The following is a 23,340-nucleotide window of genomic DNA, read 5'->3' on the forward strand; positions in this document are numbered from 1 at the left end:
TGAAACCAAGTCAAGGCTATGTTCATCCAGGATAACCCAGTAAGCCTGTCTAAATCCCCTATCTTGGTTTTGTGAAATACCCCCCTGGGGTAAGGTAAGTTAGCTGGCTTATTTGTTCTGTGTTTGAGACACGGTGACTAGGTTTATGGTTTTAAGGGTATGGTTCAGTCCACACCGACGGGACGGACCATGCCTAGGATAGTTAAGAGTATGTGGTTATTTTGTGATGGGGGTGGTAGCATGTAGCGCAAGCTAAGACAAGCAAGGTGGCTTGTTGCAATGTGGTAGTATGGAGGCAGCATGTGGGGGTAGCATGTAGCGTAACACAAGCTAAACTAGTGGTAGTATGGAGGCAGCATGTGGTGGTAGCAGCATGTAGCGTAGCACAAGCTAAACTAGCTGGTTTGTTTGTTGCAATGTGGTAGTATGGTGGCAGCATGGAGGGGAGTGTCTCCAGGACGCTGGTTTCACTGTTAAGCCTTCATGAGGTGTCGTGGGCCTAACTTAACGAAACATCGGTGAATGAGGGTGCCCACTTGATAACTCCAATGACATGCTGTATACCATATACTGCTGTGGGATTGGCCATCTGTCTTGTGTTTGTGACCATTGGTTAACAGATTGGTGGTTAGCCTGCTTCTTTAAGCTAATTTTGGACAGGGGCTTCTTAATGTGTGTTTGCCTTGGATTTTGGCACAAGGGATTTTAACATCTAATCCTGTATATTAATGTAATGTAACATACACATCATGTGAATAGAATAGGCTACTGTTTCTGTATTCTCAATAAAAGGCAAATGATTTCTATTTTTCTAGATTTTATAAACTTAATAGATATCATGTAAAAATCTAATCGAATCGAATCGTATCGGTGGGAATTCTAAATAATCGAAAAGAATTGAATCGCTGGCCTAGGAAATCGATATCTTATCGAATCGGCATGAAGGCTCCGATTTACACCCCTATAAGACAGGTGCATCAAACCTGATTGGGTATTCATGCCGTGGGTCAGTTCCACAGCCTAACAAGCCTGTCATGCAAACACCCTCAAATCAGCCCTTAGTATCAGCATTTCTGAAATATAAGGTGCCACTGACAGCATAATCTAAACTAAATCAAACAGGATGGTCTTCAATATGTAGGATACAGATGTTATACATCTTATAATGCTAATTCCAACTTCCTTTCAGTAGATAGATATCTGGTCCAGATCATCAAAATCTGAAGTTTAGGCATCGGGCAGATATCAGTGTTTTACAAATGCTTGCATGCACAACTAATGGAAGTCTGTTTGTGTTTTTTTTTTTGTCTTAATTACTCAGTGGTCAAATGGAAGAATGCAAACCAGATGCTGTCAGTGACCAGTTTAGCCAGGGGGACCTCAAGCACATATTCCAGGTCTGGATGCAGCTATATCATGCTGCACTGATATACACACTTTGACAAAATGACATTCACAATGACATTTGACATTCCCAATGCAGAACAATAATAATATGGTCTTATTGAAAAGCTGGGTATTGTAGTGTAAACTATAACCAGATATGTGTACACCAGGTGCTTGAGGAGAAGATCATCACCTTTGTGAAGAATGAGCTGAAGAGATTTGAGAAGATTCTGAGTCCAGATTACCAAGAACACTTTGAGGGTAAAGAGCAGAATGAGAGTGATGCCAGAGAAGGGGCTCTTAAGATGGCACTGCACTTCCTGAGGAACATGAAACAGAATAGTATTGCTGACAAACTGCAAGAAAGTAAGACATGTTCCTTTAATTGCATTTCCTATGGTTTTGATCAATAAAATCAGAGAGCTACATTAGAGAAACAGAAAATAATTTCAATTTTTCAATTTGATTTAATTTATAGAGCTCCAAAATATTACACATGTCTCATGGTGCTTTACAGAGTGTTAAACAAACAGAGAGAGTCCATGAGTAACAGTAGCGAGGAAAAACTCCCTAGAATTGGAGATACATACAGTATAGGAAGAAACCTCGGACAGATCCACGACTCAAGGGCCCAGCCCATTTGCCTAGGGTCAGTTGTAGTACAATAAGGTCATTTTTAGTGTCATAAAGTTCAAATAGTCCAGTGTAGGGAATAGATTTGTCTTAGAAATTGTCTTACTGTAAAACAGCTATTTCTGATGTCAGTGTTTTTGCATTGTATGTAGATATGTAGATATTTATTTCCATTTGAATTGAACATCAATACGGCACTAAAAGGCATGGTGTAAAAGACACATTGGACATATTGTCTTTAGTGTTGGTGGCTGGCCAACATTATTTTGTTTTTGACATTATTTTCTGTAGTTGAACTTTGTGTAGTGTGGCAGAGAGAGCTGAAAAGAAATCTCAAGAAAAGATACCAGAGTGTGTTTGAAGGAATACCCAAGCAAGGCAGCTCTGCTTTGCTAGAAAAGATCTACACAGAGGTTTACATCACAGAGGGAGAAAGTGGAAAAGTAAATGAGGAGCATGAAGTCAGGCAGATTGAGTCCAAATCCAAGAGACCAGCTGGACAGGAGACACCAATCAAATGCACAGACATCTTTCAGCCCTTACCTGGCCAAGACAAACCAATCAGAAGTGTCATCACAAAGGGCGTAGCTGGCATTGGCAAAACTGTCTCAGTTCAGAAGTATATCCTGGACTGGGCTGATGGGAAAGAAAACCAGGATATCCACTTCATATTTCCACTGCCTTTTAGGGGGCTCAACAGCATACAAAGCAAACAATTCTCTTTGATGAATCTTCTTCACCACTTTTTCTCAGAAATAAAGCAGTTGACTTTTCCCAGCCAGGGGAAATACAAAGTGTTGTTCATATTTGACGGTCTGGATGAGTGTCGACTCCAACTAGACTTTCAGAAAAATGAAATTTTGACTGAAGTGACAACAGCCACTTCATTGGGTGTTCTGCTGACAAATCTCATCAAAGGTGATCTGCTTCGCTCTGCTCTCGTTTGGATCACCTCTCGACCAGCAGCAGCCAATCAAATCCCTCCTGAGTGTGTTGACCGTGTCACAGAAGTACAAGGGTTCAGCGATGCTCAGAAGGAAGAGTACTTCAGGAAGAAGATCAGTGATGAGAATCTTGCCAGCAAAGTTATCACTCACATAGAATCATCAAGAAGCCTCCACATTATGTGCCACATACCAGTGTTTTGCTGGATTGCTGCTACTGTTATTGAATTACTTCTCAAGACTAAAGGAAGTCAGCAAGTTCCAAAGACTTTGACAGAGATGTACACGTATTTCCTTGTTTTTCAAACCAAGCAGAGGAGTCTGAAGTTTGAAGGAGTTTATGACACAGATCCACAGTGGAACCAGGCTGGTCTCCTTGCTCTTGGGAAGTTGGCCTACGAGCAGCTGAACAAGGGCAACCTGATCTTTTATGAAGAAGACCTGAGAGAGAGTGGTATTGATGTCAGAGAGGCAGCAGTACACTGTGGCATCTGCACCCAGATCTTTCAGGAGGAGTCAGGCCTTCATCAGGAAAAGTTGTACTGCTTTGTGCATCTGAGCATCCAGGAGTACCTTGCAGCTTTGTATGTGATCCTGATGTTAATAACTAAGGGGAAAGATCTCATATCCCCACAACAACCCCCCAGACCAGTGTTTCAACGTCTGAAAACGAAAACGGGCAAATCCATGACCACCTTACAGAAGAGTGCTGTAGACAAAGCATTGGAACATGAAGATGGGTGCTTTGATCTGTTCCTCCGTTTCCTTCTTGGCCTCTCTCTGGAATCCAACCAGAGACTCTTGAGAGGTCTGATAAAAAAAGGACAACATGAAAGCAAAGAGGAAATAGCCAGTTACATAAAGACAAAGATCCGGGAGATGCCATCATTAGAAAGAGTTATCAACCTCTTCCACTGTCTGAATGAAATCAATGATCACTCCTTAGTGGATGAGGTCCAGAGCTTCCTGAGTGCAGGGACACTTTCTGCAGCCAAACTCTCATCCACCCAGTGGTCAGCTCTTGTGTTTGTGCTTCTGACATCAGAAGAAAAGCTGGATGTGTTTGATTTGAAGAAGTACAGCATGTCTGATGAATGTCTCCTAAGGCTCCAGCCAGTAGTGGAGGAATCCCAAAAGGCTCTGTAAGTAGAATAGCAATAGTAATGGGCAGAAAATGGCACGGCGGGGGGGAAATGTCCTTTCTCAAGAGTCTGTTAACTGGTGGAATATTTTCCTCTTAAGGCTCAACAGTTGTGGGCTCACTGAGAGGAGCTGTGCAGGTCTGGCATCTGTTCTCAACAAAGCATCTTCAAAGCTGAACAATCTGGACCTCAATGGCAACAGTATTGGAGATAATGGTGTCCAAGAGTTGTGTAGTGGACTGGGTAGCCCAAACTGTGCACTGGAGACACTCAGGTAAGACATTGATTTCAGTATTCCTTAATAAGACACATCATACAGCAGTGATGTTGTCCAGTCTGGGGGGGTCTTCACATAGCAGTTGTCTATTGGGGAGCGTATAACTTAATGTTATACGTGGAAAACTACATATTGTATGTTTTCTGGTGCACTGACTAAATAATCATTTCCTTTCAGGCTCTCTGACTGCAGTATCACAGAGAAGGGCTACGCTAGTCTGGCTTCAGCCCTGACGTTAAATCCCAATTACCTCAGAGATCTTGATCTCAGTGGAAATGATCCAGGGAAAACTGGAGTCAAACTGCTTATAGACTTGAAAGAGGATCCGCAGTGTAAACTGGGAAATGTCCAGTAAGTATATTTCTGAAAGAGCAGTGGACAGTCCAGTTGTCCATCAAAGATGGTCAAATGCTTCATATGGATACACACTATATTGCCAAAAGTATTGGGTCACTTGCCTTGGCCCCCCTAAAGGCTTCAGTGACATCCCATTCTTAATCTATAGGGTTTGATATGACGTTTGTCCACCCTTTGCAGCTAGAACTGGTTCAAGGCTTTCCATAAGGTTTAGGAGCGTGTTTATGGGAATTTTTGGTCATTCTACCAGAATTGCATTTGTAAGGTCACACACTGATGTTGGATGAGGAGACTGGCTCTCAGGATCCGCTCGAATTCATCCCAAAGGTGTTCTACCAGGTTGAGGTCAGCACTCTGTGCAGGCCAGTCAAACTCATCCACACCAAACTCTGAAATCAATGTGTTTATGGACCTTGCTTTGTGCACTGGTGCACAGTCATGTTGGAACAGGAAGTGGCCATCCAAACTGTTCCCACAAAGTTGGGAGCATGGAATTATCCAAAATCTCTTTGTTAATGCTGTAGCATTCAGAGTTCCTTTCACTGGAACTAAGGGGCCGAGCCCAGCTCGGGATGGCCCCTTCCTGATCCAACATGACTGTGCACCAGTGCACAAAGCAAGGTCCATAAAGAAAGAGGATGACAGAGTTTTGTGTGGTTGAACTTGACTGGCCTACACAGAGTCTTGACCTCAACCCAACAGAACACCTTCAGGATGAATTAGAGCAGAATCTGAGAGACAGTCTCCTCTTCCAACATCAGTGTGTGACCTCACAAATGCGCTTCTGGAAGAATACTGTAGTCCCCATGAACACACTCCTAAACCTTGTGGAAAGCCTTCCCAGAAAAGTTGAAGCTGTTATTGCTGCAAGGAGTGGACTGACATCATATTAAACCCTATGGATTAAGAATGGGATGTGACTGAAGTTCATTTGTGAATCAAAGCAGGTGACCCAATACTTTTGCCAATATAGTGTATTTCATCAAGCTGGTGAAGTTTCAGACTGCTTGCAGTTGACTTTGTTGTGGTGGAGACACCTTCTGTAGAGATTCAGTTGGTCTGTAATGAATATGATATTTGAAGAGTCAAGATGAGCTTAGGTCCTGCAGAGAAAACTGAACCTGTTAGATTCAAAGCTGCAGCACCAGGCCAAACAGATAAAATAATAACACACATAAACGGGTAGCAATGCACCCTTTTCCCTGAAAACAGCACATGTAGCAGCTCATAATTTCATTATTACTCGATTGTCTGTCTCACCAAAGTATTTGTGTCTTTCTATGAACACATCATTGATGATTATGTCAGGTGAGATGAAAGGTTTGTTGTCCTCCTTATTTGTCCAGGTTCCTGAAGAGTAGTGCTGCTGAGGAAGCCTGTGCTGCTGTGGCTTCAGCTGTGGGTTCAAACCCCTTACTCATGACTGAGCTGGATCTGAGTAGACGCATACCAGGAGCCTTGGGAGTGACTCAGCTGTGTGCTTTACTGCAGGATCCCCACTGCACACTGCAGAGAATATGGTTAGTGGATGTTATTGCATTCACTTCACATAATACAGCTGGGGTTGAAGGTTGCTGTGATTTTGTTACAAAGTCAATCATCATTGTTTTCTTAATTACACCAACATTAAACTGGAGAAATCTGAAAATAGACTATTCTCTGTCCTTTCTTTTCCCACATAGAAGTACACTTCTGTGAGATGTACACAGTGTTGTGTGTTCAGTACAGTGAGGCTGATTCATTGTAAGATGCTCTGATGTGTATAAGTAATGATAATGCAGCTAGCAGCAGCTGTCAAGGGGGGTGAGTGATGAATCTCACTGAATGGAAATACGATTTGTTTTCATGAGATGACATCACATATTAAAAACTTCTGAATGTGCTACTTCACGTCTTCAGTTGACAGTAGTCTTTGCAATACGTTCAAAACACGCATGCACGCACACTCTCACCCACACACACACACACACACACACACACACCACTCACTCTTTCAGTTAGTCACTTGCTTACACACACACATACACACACAAACACCACTGACCCAGTCACTCACACTCGAATACACACACACACACACACACACACACACACACACATTGACCGTAACGTTGATTGTCCAAAAAGAGTGAAGATGAAGCATTTCTACTACTTCTCTACAGCCTGGATAACTGCAGTATTGGAGAGGAAGGCTTCAGAGCTCTTGCATCAGCACTGAGAACAAACCCCTCACACATGAGAGAGCTGCAGCTGAGTAGGAATAAAGCAGGAGACTCAGGAGTGAAGCATCTTTCTTCTCTTCTGGAGGATCCCAACTGTAAACTGGAGAAACTAGTGTGAGTATCACAAAACCAAATACTGAGTTGATATCAGTGAATTTGAAAGTGTGTTTTAATCTCCATTTCTCACTCAAATGTAAACACACCACTGAGTTAGTTAGTCACTGTCTCACTCACTTACTCTTGTTTTCCTCTTAAGGCTCAACAGTTGTGGGCTCACTGAGAGGAGCTGTGCAGGTCTGGCAGATGTCCTCGCCAAATCATCTTCAAAGCTGAAGCATCTAGACCTCAGTGCCAACAGCATTGGAGATAATGGTGTCCAAGAATTGTGTAGTGGACTGGGTAACCTAAACTGTGCACTGGAGACACTCAGGTAAGACATTTCAGTATTTCTCAATAAGACATTTCAGTATTCCTCAATAAGACAGATCATACAGCAGTGATGTTGTCTATTGTGGTGGGGGTCTTATCATCACATACTGTAGCAGTGCTGTTGACCAGTGGGGGGGGTCTTATCATAATTACTTAGTGGTATACGTGGACAATTACATGTTGTGTGTTTTCTGGTGCACTGACTAAATAATCCTTTTCCTTTCAGGCTCTCTGACTGCAGTATCACAGAAAAGGGCTACGCTAGTCTGGCTTCAGCCCTGAGGGTAAATCCCAATCACCTCAGAGAGCTTGATCTCAGAGGAAATGATCAAGGGAAATCTGGAGTCAAACTGCTTATAGACCTAAAGGAGGATCCGCAGTGTACACTGAGAAATATCCAGTAAGTATATTTCTGGAAGAACAGTGGACAGTCCAGTTGTGTGTCAATGATTATCAAAGGCTTCACGTGGAGATATTTTATTAAGATGGTGAAACTTAAGACTGTGTGCCGTTGACTCTGTTGTGGTGGAAACACCTTCTGTGGAGATTCAGTCTCTAATAGTCAGAAATGAACATGATATTTGAAGAGACCAGATAAGCTAAGGTCCTGCAGAGAAAACTGAACCTGTGAGATTTAAAGCTGCAGCACCAGGCCAACCAGATAAATGAATTACACACACATAAATGGGTAGCAATACACCCTTTCCCCTGAAAACAGCATATGCAGTACAGTAGGTCATCATTTAAGAATTACTGGATTGTCTGACTTGCCAAAAGTCTTTGGGGCAGATGTACTAACGCTTTTGCGCCCACTTCAGGCGGATTTATTTCGCAATCTGCGCATAGAAAGATGGCGAGGTATGTATTAACAAGCCGCAATGAGGTGAAGGCGCAGACTGCCTGTCGCGGGAGCTGAAAATGGCAAATTGCGCTTTTCCGTCTCATGCATATGGATTTAGGGGAGTGTCAGCTGATAGTAGGTTTGTGTAAAAAGATGGGAGGAGAAGTGTTAAATGCGCCTAATTATGTATTCCCCTGTATGTACTAAAACTGCCCATGAAAGCGCACATCTATTTTGCGCCCAAATATTTCCGCCTTGTAAAAGCAGGTGTTAAATGCAGTTTGCTGTTAAATGCGTCTATAAGAGAATCATTCAAAGACAACAAAATCGCTAATTAGACCACCAGTTTTGTGTCTTTGTACTACATCAAAAGCAACCTTAATTTTTGGTGGCTTTTCAAATGTTTACTTTCACTTTCACGCCATCCGCTTAAACTTTCCTGCTTGTTAGATTTGATAAATCTACCATAGCATACGTGCACAAGTAAGCCTAGTTTGAGGGGAACTACTGCTTTTCATTATCTTCCTGCTTGTTGACATTATGCATTGTATTATTTCATGATCACTAAACGTTGGATTCCTTTTAATGTTGTCATCAGTTAACTTCATTCAACTGCGCTTCTGATTGAAGTGTCGTTCAGTTGTTGTCCTTCGCAAACTGCGTTAAGGGGCGGAGAATGGCGCAGATTACCCAGCGAATTTCAGGATTGGTAAATAGGACGTAAACTGAAGTATCATAGCGTGTGCTTTCTGTGTGTTGGCCTTGGCGCAAAAAATGTTACGATCGCTAATCTTAGTACATCTTGCCCTTTGTGTCTTTCTATGCCCACATCAGTGTTGTTTATGTCAGGTGAGATGAAAGGTTTGTTGTCCTCCTTATTTGTCCAGGTTCCTGAAGAGTAGTGCTGCTGAGGAAGCCTGTGCTGCTGTGGCTTCAGCTGTGGGTTCAAACCCCTTACTCATGACTGAGCTGGATCTGAGTGGACGCATACCAGGAGTCTTGGGAGTGACTCAGCTGTGTGCTTTACTGCAGGATCCACACTGCACACTGCAGACATTACGGTTAGTGGTTGTTGTTGCATTCACTTCACATAAAACAGCTGGGGTTAAAGGTGGTGTTGCTGATGTTGATACAAAATCAATCATCATTGTTTTCTTAATCACACCAACATAAATAGACTATTCCATGTCCTTTCTTTTGCCATATACAGTAGAAGTGCAGTTTTGTGAAATGTACACAGTGTTGTGTGTTCAGTACAGTGAGGCTGATTCATTGTAAGATGCTCGGATTTGTATCAGTGATGATAATGCAGCTGTAGCAGCAGCAGCTGTAAAGGGGGGTGAGTGATGAATCTGATGTGTATCAGTGATGATAATGCAGCTGTAGCAGCAGCTGTAAAGGGGGGTGAGTGATGAATCTGATGTGTATCAGTGATGATAATGCAGCTGTAGCAGCAGCTGTAAAGGGGGGTGAGTGATGAATCTGATGTGTATCAGTGATGATAATGCAGCTGTAGCAGCAGCTGTAAAGGGGGGTGAGTGATGAATCTGATGTGTATTAGTGATGATAATGCAGCTGTAGCAGCAGCTGTAAAGGGGGGTGAGTGATGAATCTGATGTGTATCAGTAATGATAATGCAGCTGTAGCAGCAGCTGTAAAGGGGGGTGAGTGATGAATCTGATGTGTATCAGTGATGATAATGCAGCTGTAGCAGCAGCTGTAAAGGGGGGTGATTGATGAATCTGATGTGTATCAGTGATGATAATGCAGCTGTAGCAGCAGCTGTAAAGGGGGGTGAGTGATGAATCTGATGTGTATCAGTGATGATAATGCAGCTGTAGCAGCAGCTGTAAAGGGGGGTGAGTGATGAATCTCACTGATTGGAAATCTGATTTGTTTTCATGAGATGACATCACATTAAAAACTGCTGAATGTACATTATGTGCTACTTCATGTCGTTGGCAGTAGTCTTTGCAACACACACAAGAACACGCACACGCTCACACAAACACACACACACACACACACACACACACACACACACACACACACACAGTAAAGGCAGTAAAAACTTCTCTTCATTTTTCTTAGAGAAGGTATCAGAGGAAGAGGTACTTTTGAAACTTAAACAACTAGATAGCTCTAAAGCTACAGGTCTAGATAATATCCCACCTCAATTCTTGAAAGATGCTGCGGAGAACATCACTCCAAGTATTACTCACATTATAAACCTGTCTATTGAGTATGGCTACTTCCCTAAGGAGCTCAAGTTGGCAAAAGTGATTCCACTTTATAAGAAGGGGAGCAAAATGGATCAGGGTAACTATAGACCCGTCTCCATTCTGTGTACTCTATCAAAAATAATTGAAAGACTTGTTTTGGAGCAGGTGAATAGATATCTCTTATCTTATAATTTATTATACGAACTCCAATCAGGATTTCGTAAATCACACTCAACCGACACATGTTTATTGTACCTATCTGACTATATCAGGAAGGAGGTTGACATGGGCAATTTTTGTGGAATGGTAATGCTGGATTTGCAAAAGGCTTTTGATACAGTAGACCATAGTATCTTATTGTCTAAACTGAGGGCAATTGGTTTTAACAACATAGCAGTTAAATGGTTTGACTCATATCTGAGGGAAAGGAAGCAAGTGGTGGATGTTGGGGGTAATTTATCCCAGCCACAAACTGTGCAATGTGGAGTCCCGCAGGGGAGTGTTTTAGGTCCTCTTCTTTTTCTTTTATATATTAATGATCTTAAATCAGTTTGTTCATGTGAACTGTTTTTATTTGCTGATGATTCCGCACTAGTGTTTTCACATAAGGACAAACGCACTGTGGAATCAACCTTAAGTGTTGAGCTTTTAGAAGTCAGCCATTGGCTATCGTTTAATAGATTATCTCTGCATTTAGGTAAAACAGAGTCCATCTTGTTTGGGTCAAGAATTAAGTTAAACAAAAACCCAGGTTTTGAAATATTAGCTGGTGACTCTGTACTTATTGCTAAGGATTCAGTCACCTATCTTGGGTGTGTACTGGATAGCCAGTTGTCTGGAGCTGGACAAGCCCAGAAAGTAATTACTAAAATAAATCAACGAGTGCGTTTTCTGGCCAGAATTTCCAAGTATTTAAATAAGAAGGCTATGCTGACCTTAGCAGGCGCTATAATTCAGCCCTACTATGATTATGCCTGTTGCTCCTGGTATAATGGCCTCACTAAGTATCTCAAGAATAAACTCCAGACCTCACAAAATAAATTAGTCAGGACCATTCTAGATCTGCCCCCAAGAACTCACCTTGATCGTCATCATTTTGAGAGGCTGGGATGGCTGAGGGTGGAGGATAGAGTCTCTCAAATTGAGTTGAGCATGGTATACAAGATTGTACATGGAGATGTCCCTAAATATTTAAATAATTTCTTCAGTAGAGTGAGGGACGTTCATAACTACTCCACTAGGGGGAGTTCCACAGATTTTGTTCCTCCAAGAGTGAAATCAAAAGTAGGGAAGAACTCCTTTTTATATGTTGCGACTAGTCTGTGGAATAAGTTACCAGGTAACATTAAGGTAAGCAGTAGCTTGGATGGATTTAAACGTTCTACGAAAACATGGCTTAGAGATCAGGTAGTGTAGGGCTTGCACTTAGAATATGTATAGCTGAAGAATACTGTTAATGTAAGTGTTGTTTGTTTTTTTTACAGTTTTAGTAATGCCACAGTGCCATTCTTGTCATTTTTACATCTGCTGCCATACAACATCAAAGGACCACAATGGAAATAAGCTTTTAAGCTTTATTGTGTTATCCTGACTCTCTGTTTTTTTTTAGATTAAGTATGTGGTATGGTATACTAAATAACTGAATCATGTATTTATTTTATATGTAAGAACTGAGAATGTCAAATAAAATCATTCATTCATTCATTCAACAAATAATACATTCTGACTGCGAAATACACCATTTCAACACAGTTTTCTAAGGGACAAGTAGCCTGGGTGTTCCCATACTGCCTTGCGCGGGGATTTCTTTCATGCTGCTAAGGCAGTCTGGAAACTAACGCCCACATTTTCGCCGGATGTTGGCGACCAATCACAGAACAGGGGAGAAAGTAAGACCATGATGAGCTATGCACAGACGCATTTGATGGACATCCGTGGCGCCCAATGAACGGATCTGGGCATTTTTTCAAATACGAGAAAATGAACGTCTGGTTGCCAGACCACGTCTCATTTGAGAAGTTGTAGGCGCTAGCCAGGCTATAGGGACAGACATACCAACACAGAAAACATAGAGCTATAGCACCCCCTAGCTACCTCCTGGCACCGCCCATGAACACACACACACACACACACACACACACACACACACACACACACACACACACACACACACTCAAAGAGTATTGTAAATGTGACAGTAATGTTGATTGTCCTAAAGGAAATGAAGATGAAGTATTTCTCCTACTTCTCTCTACAGCCTGAATAACTGCAGTATTGGAGAGGAAGACTTCAGAGCTCTTGAATCAGCACTGAGATCAAACCCCTCACACATGAGAGAGCTGCAGCTGAGTGGGAATAAAGCAGGAGACTCAGGAGTGAAGCATCTTTCTTCTCTTCTGGAGGATCCCAACTGTAAACTGGAGAAACTACAGTGAGTATCACAAGACCAAATACTGAGTTGCTATCAGTGAATGACAGTGTGTTTTTTCCTCTTTTTCTCATTCAAACACACCACTGAGTCAGTCTGTCACTCGCACTGTAACACGGCAAACACATAGTAGTCAGTTATGTGGCTTTATTTGATTTGTTTTTCAATAATCTTTTGGGGCTTTTTGCCTTTATTCATATAGGAAAGTAGAGAGAAACAGGAAGTTAGTGGGAGAGTGAGATCGGGACATGACCGCAGGTCTGACTCAAACCTGGGCACTCGTGGGCACTCGGACCCGTACATGGCACGGGCGTGGGCGCTGTACCCCGTGGGCACTCGGACCCGTACATGGCACGGGCGCTGTACCCCGTGGGCACTCGGACCCGTACATGGCACGGGCGCTGTACCCCGTGGGCACTCGGACCCGTACATGGCACGGGCACTGTAGCCTGTGGGCACTCGGACCCGTACATGGCACGGGCGCTGTAGCCTGTTGAGCATTTGTTCTGTGGGTGGGGGGGTCTTATCATCATATAGCAGTGATGTTGCAGATTATATGTTCACACAACATTGTCAGGTTGTAGTAAATTCTCTATTGTGAACTACACTGGCACAACGTAGTGTTACACTTGTAAAACTACTTATTCTTTTCTGCTGCTTGACTAAATCCTTTCCTTCTAGGCTCTCTGACTGCAGTATCACAGAGAAGGGTTATGCTAGTCTGGCTTCAGCCCTGAGGTTAAATCCCAAATACCTCAGAGAGCTTGATCTCAGAGGAAATGATCCAGGAACATCTGGAGTCAAACTGCTTTTAGACATAAAGGAGGATCCACAGTGTACACTGAGAAATGTCCAGTAAGTATATTTCTGGAAGAACAGTTTACCGTCCAGTTGTGTGTCAATGATTATCAAAAGCTTCACATGGAGATATGTTATTACAGTTTTTCTCGATTGTTAACACACATTTTCTGAAAACATGCCTCATACTCTCAGAACTCTACACACAAATCCAAAACAACACACACAATAGGCAGAACCCTGCAATTCTCCTGCAAAATGACACTTTACCTTTAAAACAATGTAATTTCTCCTCAAAATGCTCTTTTGTTCTCAAGAGACACACACAAACCATCATATATCAAGACATTTATAAGGACCAGTTGAACACTGATGTGCTCAGTGTAAAACACTGCAATTAATTGAAAACACTTCTTCTCCATTCATCATAATGACGTGGGCCTTTTTTTGTTCAGTGTTACCCTACAAACAGTACTACAAACAGTAGATAAGCTGATACAGTAAATTGATATGGTTACCCTATCAATATTTTTAAATATCTCATTGTTTTCTATTATTTTTCTTTGTATTTGCCATAATGTTATGGCGTTTTCTTGCTCATGATTTCAGTTTCCTGTTCAGGAGACAGAAGCCCTTGTGTTGGTAATCTTTCAGCTGCCAAACAAATAGTAAAATACTGTAAACTGTGTAGGAATACTTTCCCCAAATACTTGAAACATACTTTATTTTTACAGTCCTACAGAACAGCCCACAGGCAATACTGTACTACTGTGCTCATTGAGCTTGTACTGTACGGTACTGTACTGTATTGATACGCAGCACTGCAATGTTCTAGTGCCTCGGATCTTAACGGAGATTATGGTCATTGGCCTCCCCGTCCTCCTCCTCTTACAGTACTCTCACTCCTCTGGCTCTGCCTCTGCCTGTACTACTACTGTATACTGAAGCTGTGATTGATAATAAAACTGTGTGACAGGTGTTTGCCCATCTGATGAGTCAGTGTGCATGGTAGGGCAGTTAGCTTTAGAATTTGAATGGCAGTATGTTCCTTGAGAGAACAAGACATTTTCTTCATGAAAATTGTCAAATGCAGAGAATTGTGTGTAGTGTTTTGAAAACAGTGTGTTTTAGAACGCCAATTTGAGTGTAAAGCAGAAATTGTGCTTATAGTTCAGCAGAATCGGTTCAGGAGGTTGGTGCATAAGCTACATATTATTGGAATTGTGTCTCAAGTACCAGAAATTGTGTGTAAACAATTGAGAAAAACTGTAAGATTGTGAAACTTCAGACTGTGTGCCATTGACCGTCTTGTGGTGGAGCACATTGTGTAGAGATTCAGTCTCTACTATCCAGAAATGAACATGATATTTGAAGAGACCAGATAAGATAAGGTCCTGCAGAGAAAACTGAACCTGTGAGATTTAAAGCTGCAGCACCAGGCCAAGCAGATAAATAAGTTACACACACACACACACACACACACACACACACACACACAGACACACACACACTCAAAAGAGTAGCATACATAATGCACTCTTTCTGACAACAGCATATGTAGCAGTCGTCATTTCATTATTACTCGATTGCCTGACTTGCCAAAAGTCTTTGTGTCTTTCTATGCCCACATCAGTGATGATTATGTCAGGTGAGATAAAAGGTGTGTTGTCCTCCTAATGTGTCCAGGTTCCTGAAGAGTAGTGCTGCTGAGGAAGCCTGTGCTGCTGTGGCTTCAGCTGTGGGTTCAAACCCCTTACTCATGACTCAGCTGGATCTGAGTGGACACATACCAGGAGTCTTGGGAGTGACTCAGCTGTGTGCTTTACTGCAGGATCCCCACTGCACACTGCAGTCATTACGGTTAGTGGTTGTTGGTGCATTCACTTCACATAACACAGCTGGGGTTGAAGGTGGTGTTGCTGATGTTGATACAAAATCAATCATCATTGTTTTCTTAATCACACCAACATAAATAGACTATTCCATGTCCTTTCTTTTGCCATATAGAAGTGCAGTTTTGTGAAATGTACACAGTGTTGTGTGTTCACTACAGTGAGGCTGTTTCATTGTAAGATGCTCTGATGTGTATCAGTAATGATAATGCAGCTGTAGCAGCAGCAGCTGTAAAGGGGGGTGAGTGATGAATCTGATGTGTATCAGTGATGATAACGCAGCTGTAGCAGCAGCTGTAAAGGGGGGTGAGTGATGAATCTGATGTGTATCAGTAATGATAATGCAGCTGTAGCAGCAGCTGTAAAGGGGGGTGAGTGATGAATCTGATGTGTATCAGTGATGATAATGCAGCTGTAGCAGCAGCTGTAAAGGGGGGTGAGTGATGAATCTGATGTGTATCAGTGATGATAATGCAGCTGTAGCAGCAGCTGTAAAGGGGGGTGAGTGATGAATCTCACTGAATGGAAATAAGATTTGTTTTCATGAGATGACATCACATTAAAAACTGCTGAATGTACACTATATGCTACTTCACGTCCTGGCAGTAGTCTTTGCAACACACACAAGAACACGCACACGCTCACACAAACACACACACACACACACACACATGCAGACAGTGGCGGCGCTAGAGATTTGTTTCTGGCAGTAAAAACCAATAATACATTCTGACTGCGAAATACACCATTTCAAGAAAGTTTTCTGAGGGACAGACATACCAACAGAGAAAACACAAAGCTGTAGCACCCCCTAGCTACCTCCTGGCACCGCCCATGAACACACACACACACACACACACACGACACACACACACACACACACACACACACACACACACACACACACATACACGACACACACATGCACACACACACACACACACACACACACACACACACACACACACACACACAGACACACACACACACACACACACACACACACACACACACACTCAAAGAGTATTGTTAATGTGACAGTTATGTTGATTGTCCTAAAGGAAATGAAGATTAAGTATTTCTCCTACTTCTCTCTACAGCCTGGATAACTGCAGTATTGGAGAGGAAGGCTTCAGAGCTCTTGCATCAGCACTGAGATCAAACCCCTCACACATGAGAGAGCTGCAGCTGAGTGGGAATAAAGCAGGAGACTCAGGAGTGAAGCATCTTTCTTCTCTTCTGGAGGATCCCAACTGTAAACTGGAGAAACTACAGTGAGTATCACAAGACCAAATACTGAGTTGCTATCAGTGAATGACAGTGTGTTTTCCACTCTTTTTCTCATTCAAACACACCACTGAGTCAGTCTGTCACTCGCACTGTAACACGGCAAACACATAGTAGTCAGTTATGTGGCTTTATTTGATTTGTTTTTCAATAATCTTTTGGGGCTTTTTGCCTTTATTCATATAGGAAAGTAGAGAGAAACAGGAAGTTAGTGGGAGAGTGAGATCGGGACATGACCGCAGGTCTGACTCAAACCTGGGCACTCGTGGGCACTCGGACCCGTACATGGCACGGGCGCTGTACCCCGTGGGCACTCGGACCCGTACATGGCACGGGCGCTGTACCCCGTGGGCACTCGGATCCGTACATGGCACGGGCGCTGTACCCCGTGGGCACTCGGACCCGTACATGGCACGGGCGCTGTACCCCGTGGGCATTCGGATCCGTACATGGCACGGGCGCTGTACCCCGTGGGCACTCGGACCCGTACATGGCACGGGCGCTGTACCCTGTGGGCATTCGGATCCGTACATGGCACGGGCGCTGTACCCCGTGGGCACTCGGACCTGTACATGGCACGGGCGCTGTAGCCTGTTGAGCATTTGTTCTGTGGGTGGGGGGGTCTTATCATATAGCAGTGATGTTGCAGATTATATTCACACAAGATTGTCAGGTTGTAGTAGATTCTCTATTGTGAACAACACTGGCACAACGTAGTGTTACACTTGTTAAACTACTTATTCTTTTCTGGTGCTTGACTAAATCCTTTCCTTCTAGGCTCTCTGACTGCAGTATCACAGAGAAGGGTTATGCTAGTCTGGCTTCAGCCCTGAGGTTAAATCCCAAATACCTCAGAGAGCTTGATCTCAGAGGAAATGATCCAGGGAAATCTGGAGTCAAACTGCTTTTAGACCTGAAGGAGGATCCACAGTGTGCACTGAGAAATGTCCAGTAAGTATATTTCAAGAACAGTGGACAGTCCAGTTGTGTGTCAATTATTATCAAAGACTTCACATGGAGATATGTTATTAAGATTGTGACACCTCAGACTGTGTGCCATTGACTTGTGGTGGAAACACCTTGTGTAGAGATTCAGTCTCTACTATCCAGACATGAACATGGTATTTGAAGAGACCAGATAAGATAAGATCCTGCAGAGAAAACTGAACCTGTGAGATTTAAAGCTGCAGCACCAGGCCAAGCAGATAAATTAGACACACACACACACAAACACACACAAGAGTAGCATACATAATGCACTCTTTCTGAAAACAGCATATGTAGCAGTTGTCATTTCATTATTACTGGATTGTCTGACTTGCCAAAAGTCTTTGTGTCTTTCTATGCCCACATCAGTGTTGTTTATGTCAGGTGAGATGAAAGGTGTGTTGTCCTCCTTATTTGTCCAGGTTCCTGAAGAGTAGTGCTGCTGAGGAAGCCTGTGCTGCTGTGGCTTCAGCTGTGGGTTCAAACCCCTTACTCATGACTCAGCTGGATCTGAGTGGACGCATACCAGGAGTTTTGGGAGTGACTCAGCTGTGTGCTTTACTGCAGGATCCCCACTGCACACTGCAGACGTTACGGTTAGTAGATATGGGTGCATTCACTTCACATAAAACAGCTGGGGTTGAAGGTGGTGTTGCTGATGTTGATACACAATCAATCATCATTGTTTTCTTAATCACACCAACATAAATAGACTATTCCATGTCCTTTCTTTTGCCATATAGAAGTGCAGTTTTGTGAAATGTACACAGTGTTGTGTGTTCACTACAGTGAGGCTGATTCATTGTATTAGTAATGATAATGCAGCTTTTTCTCACTCAAACACCAACACCAACACACACACACACACACACACACACACACACACACACACACACACACACACACACACACACACACACCGCTAACTCAGTCAGTCACTCTCTGTCACATACGACAAACATACGTACACACACACACACACACACACACACACACACACACACACACACACACACACACACACACACACACACACAAAGAGTAATGTAAATCTGCCAGTAATGTTGATTGTCCAAAAGGAAATGAAGATGAAGTATTTCTCCTACTTCTCTCTACAGCCTGTATGACTGTATTGGAGAGGAAGGCTTCAGAGCTCTTGCATCAGCACTGAGATCAAACCCCTCACACATGAGAGAGCTGCAGTTGAGAGAGAATAAAGCAGGAGACTCAGGAGTGAAGCATCTTTCTTCTCTTCTGGAGGATCCCAACTGTAAACTGCAGAAACTTGAGTGAGTATCACAAGACCAAATACTGAGTTGCTATCAGTGAATTTGACAGTGTGTTTTTATCTCTTTTTCTCTCTCACACACACACACTCACACACACACACACACACACACACACACACACACCACTGAGTCAGTCAGTTACTGTATCTCTCACTCAATTATGTGATCTCTCACATTGTAACATTATAACACCATAGCACTATAGCACACACACACACACACACACACACACACACACACCACTGACTTACTCATTCAGTCAGTCCTTTATTTAGTCACTCATCTGCACACAATCACAACACACACACACACACACACACACACACACACACAAAGAGTATTGTAAATGTGACCAGTGAAGTTGATTGTCCAAAAGGAAATGAAGATGAAGTATTTCTCCTACTTCTCTCTGCAGCCTGCATAACTGCAGTATTGGAGAGGAAGGCTTCAGAGCTCTTGCATCAGCACTGAGATCAAACCCCTCACACATGAGAGAGCTGCAGCTGGGTGGGAATGAAGCAGGAGACTCAGGAGTGAAGCATCTTTCTTCTCTTCTGGAGGATCCCAACTGTAAACTGGAGAAGCTACAGTGAGTATCACAAGACCAAATATTGAGTTGCTATCAGTGCATTTGACCGTGTGAGAAAAATAGACAAAACACACTAACACACACACACACACACACACACACACACACACACACACACATACACGCACACGCACACACACACACACACACACACACACACACACATTCAAAGAGTTTTGTAAATGTGTCAGTAATGTTGATTGTCCAAAAGGAAATGAAGATGAAGTATTTCTCCTACTTCTCTCTACAGTCTCGATATCTGCAGTATTGGAGAGGAAGGCTTCAGAGCTCTTGCATCAGCACTGAGATCAAACCCCTCACACATGAGAGAGCTGCAGCTGGGTGGGAATGAAGCTGGAGAATCAGGAGTGAAGCATCTTTCTTCTCTTCTGGAGAATCCCAACTGTAAACTGGATAAACTACAGTGAGTATCACAAGACCAAATACTGAGTTGCCGTGTGTTTTTATCTCTTTTTCTCACACACACACCAAAACACACACAGACACAGACACAGACACAGACACAGACACAGACACAGACACAGACACCACTGACAATGATGCTCTCGCTCGCTAACACATGTACACAAATCTCTGACTCACTCTGTCACACAATCAAACAAACACACACACACACACACACACACACACACACACACTCAAGCACACACTCACACCACTGAGTCACACTCAAGCACAGTACTCTTTTCACACACACATACACACACACACCAACCACTATCAATCAATCACTTACTAACGCACACAGACACACATCACTGTCTCTCTCATTCACTCACAGACTCAGCCCTCTATACACACACACACACACACACAAGAAAAATAGACAAAACACACTAACACACACACACACACACACACACACACACACACACATACACGCACACACACACACACACACACACACACACACACACACACACATCACTGTATGTCTCTCTCACTCACTCACAGCCCCATACCTTCACACAAGCACACACACACACCACTGACTCACTCACTAACACACACATACACACAACCCTGACTCATTCTCACTCAAAAAACACACACACACACCACTGACTCAATCACTTACTAACGCACACATACACTCTTACAGTAACTGACATATTCTGTCACTCAGTCAAACTATTTATTCTACACAATGTGCTGTATACATCAGAGCAGTGTGATGTGTGTAAACTGCGTTGTGTGTGTGTGTGTGTGTGTGTGTATTCTACACAATGTACTGTTTACATCAGAGTAGTGTGATGTGTGTAAACTGCGTTGTGTGTGTGTGTGTGTGTGTGTGTGTTCTACACAATGTGCTGTATACATCAGAGTAGTGTGATGTGTGTAAACTGTGTGCGAGTGGAGAAGACACTGCGCATGACACGTGTTGCATTTTGTGCAACTTTGTACACGTCGTTACTTAGATGTACTTTACCAAAAATATATAATATTTCTGATTATGGCATAGTAATCTCCCCACCCAGTTAGGCTGTGATTATGAACGTGCCTTGCCATAGACTCTATGGCATAGAGAAACACATGATAGCGTTGAGATTATGAACATGCTATGCGACAAAAGCACACAAAAACATGGGGTAAGCTAAATTAAGTTATTATTATTATTTTGATGCCACTTCATCTGTTTATAACCTAGAAGGGTGTATTTAGTGTCAATGGATAGCTCTGTGTATCCTCTTTCATCTGACATGCGTGCAATGCGGTCACAGGTTCACAAGGAGCCTATTTCCATTCATTTGGTTTGCAGGTGAACACAGAGCAGTATAGACTGTAAATATGATACAATTTGATTTAATTTCATGATTTTTGTTAGTCTCGTTAGAAAGCCCCACTTCTGCTGTTTGGTGCAATAAAGGTCTCATCTCGCTGCAACTAGTAAACACAGAGCAATGTAGCAGAGAAGATGCACTTTGGGTCTATCGGGTTCTAAGGGCTAATAAAGTAATGATTAAAAACCACAACTGCTTGATCAAGGACCCGACCCGACCCGGCCTGAGGATAGTGTTACAGTAAGATTTCAGAGCTATAGCATCAGCACTGAGATCAAACCCATCACCCCTCAGAGAGGCCCGAGGATAGTGTCGGGAAATATGGGCCCAACCCGGCCCACGGGCTTAGTCAGAAAATCTAAACTCTAACTCACACTCCCCCCTTCATTTAGTCACTCATTTACACACACACACACACACACACACACACACACACACACACACACACTGCATACACACTCCACTACACACACCCCTTACACACTCCATACACACTGCATAGCACAATCTATATACACATTTTAATGTTGTCCCAGGTAATAACTGCTGCCGTCTTTGTTTAGGCGACACAATCACCACAAACACACACACACACACACACACACATGGAGGTAATAACTGCTTCCCTCTTTGGTCTGTGTGTGCTTTAGCTGATCTGATGAAGTGTTTCCTTCTTTCTCCTACAGCCTGGATAACTGCAGTATAAGAGATGAAGGTTTCCGAGCTTTAGCATCAGCACTGAGATCAAACCCATCAGCCCTCAGAGTGCTCTGGCTGAATTGGAATCATCCTGGACCCTCAACACAGCAGCTGTTCTCTGAACTGAAGAAACATCCAAACTGTAAACATCTACAAATATATGGACTCTAATGAATCCATCCTGTTGTGTTCCATCTGAATCATGTTTTTACACTGTGCATAAATAAGTGTTGCAGCACATACTTGAAGTAACATGTTTTAAAGTGACTTATGTAAATATGGAAATTGTAAGTAATATTGTATAAAGGATGTTTACAATATAAACACCTGGTGACACTTTAAGGTATGTGTTAAGCATTATTAATCATTTATTAGGCCTGTATTCACCAATTCAGTATTCTTCATTAGTAGACTCTTAATTCTTTCATAACCTTCATAACAAACTAGTAGGTCTTGATCTAAACTTATTGCAATATGATAAGTATCAAAACAGAGTGTTTATAGCCTCCTGACAATGTGAGGGTAACATACTGTCTGAATATATAAGTTATAACGGCAGAATAGTTGTAGAATTAGTATTGATATTGCCAAACTTCAGCACAATATGTCACTTCCCAGGATGCTGTGGCACACAGCTCTGTCCAACTGGGAGATGGGCTCCCTGTTCTAAAGTGAAAACTGTCTCCATGGCAGCAAGCACATCAGCATCAGTAATACGGTGGTGTTGGTGATCCCGGGGCTGTGTGTGGGGTTGCCCACGGTGATCTGGGCGCTAAGGGTGCAGGGTGCCCACCAACGGGACCAGATCTGGGTGATGCCCTCCATCCTGGACCCACTGCACACACAAACATACACACACACACACACACACACACACACACACACACACACACACACACACACACACACACACACACACTCACACAAATACACACACACACACACACACACACACACACACACACACACACACACACACACACACACACACACACACACACACACACTCACACAAATACACACACACACACACACACACACACACACACACACACACACACACACACACACACACACACATGAGGGCTGTTCTTTAGCGTGCTGATGTCCATCTAC

At 42.9% G+C, this 23,340-nt stretch overlaps 1 protein-coding gene across 1 annotated transcript; it reads left to right on the forward strand.

Annotated features, from left to right (window-relative positions):
- Positions 1–1,600: 1,600 nt before the first annotated feature.
- LOC134059790 (NLR family CARD domain-containing protein 3-like) lies at positions 1,601–22,553 on the forward strand. The gene is made up of 12 exons (XM_062516293.1): positions 1,601–1,752; positions 2,311–4,105; positions 6,902–7,075; positions 7,218–7,255; positions 12,749–12,884; positions 13,563–13,600; positions 16,710–16,845; positions 17,636–17,692; positions 19,018–19,134; positions 19,550–19,723; positions 19,974–20,147; positions 22,212–22,553. Exons 1-12 carry the CDS (start codon positions 1,692–1,694, stop codon positions 22,393–22,395), a joined length of 3,084 nt encoding a protein of 1,027 aa, XP_062372277.1. The 5' UTR covers positions 1,601–1,691; the 3' UTR covers positions 22,396–22,553.
- Positions 22,554–23,340: the final 787 nt, after the last annotated feature.

This window comes from Sardina pilchardus, chromosome 16 (genome assembly GCF_963854185.1).
Source record: "Sardina pilchardus chromosome 16, fSarPil1.1, whole genome shotgun sequence".
Classification (NCBI taxonomy): domain Eukaryota; kingdom Metazoa; phylum Chordata; class Actinopteri; order Clupeiformes; family Clupeidae; genus Sardina; species Sardina pilchardus.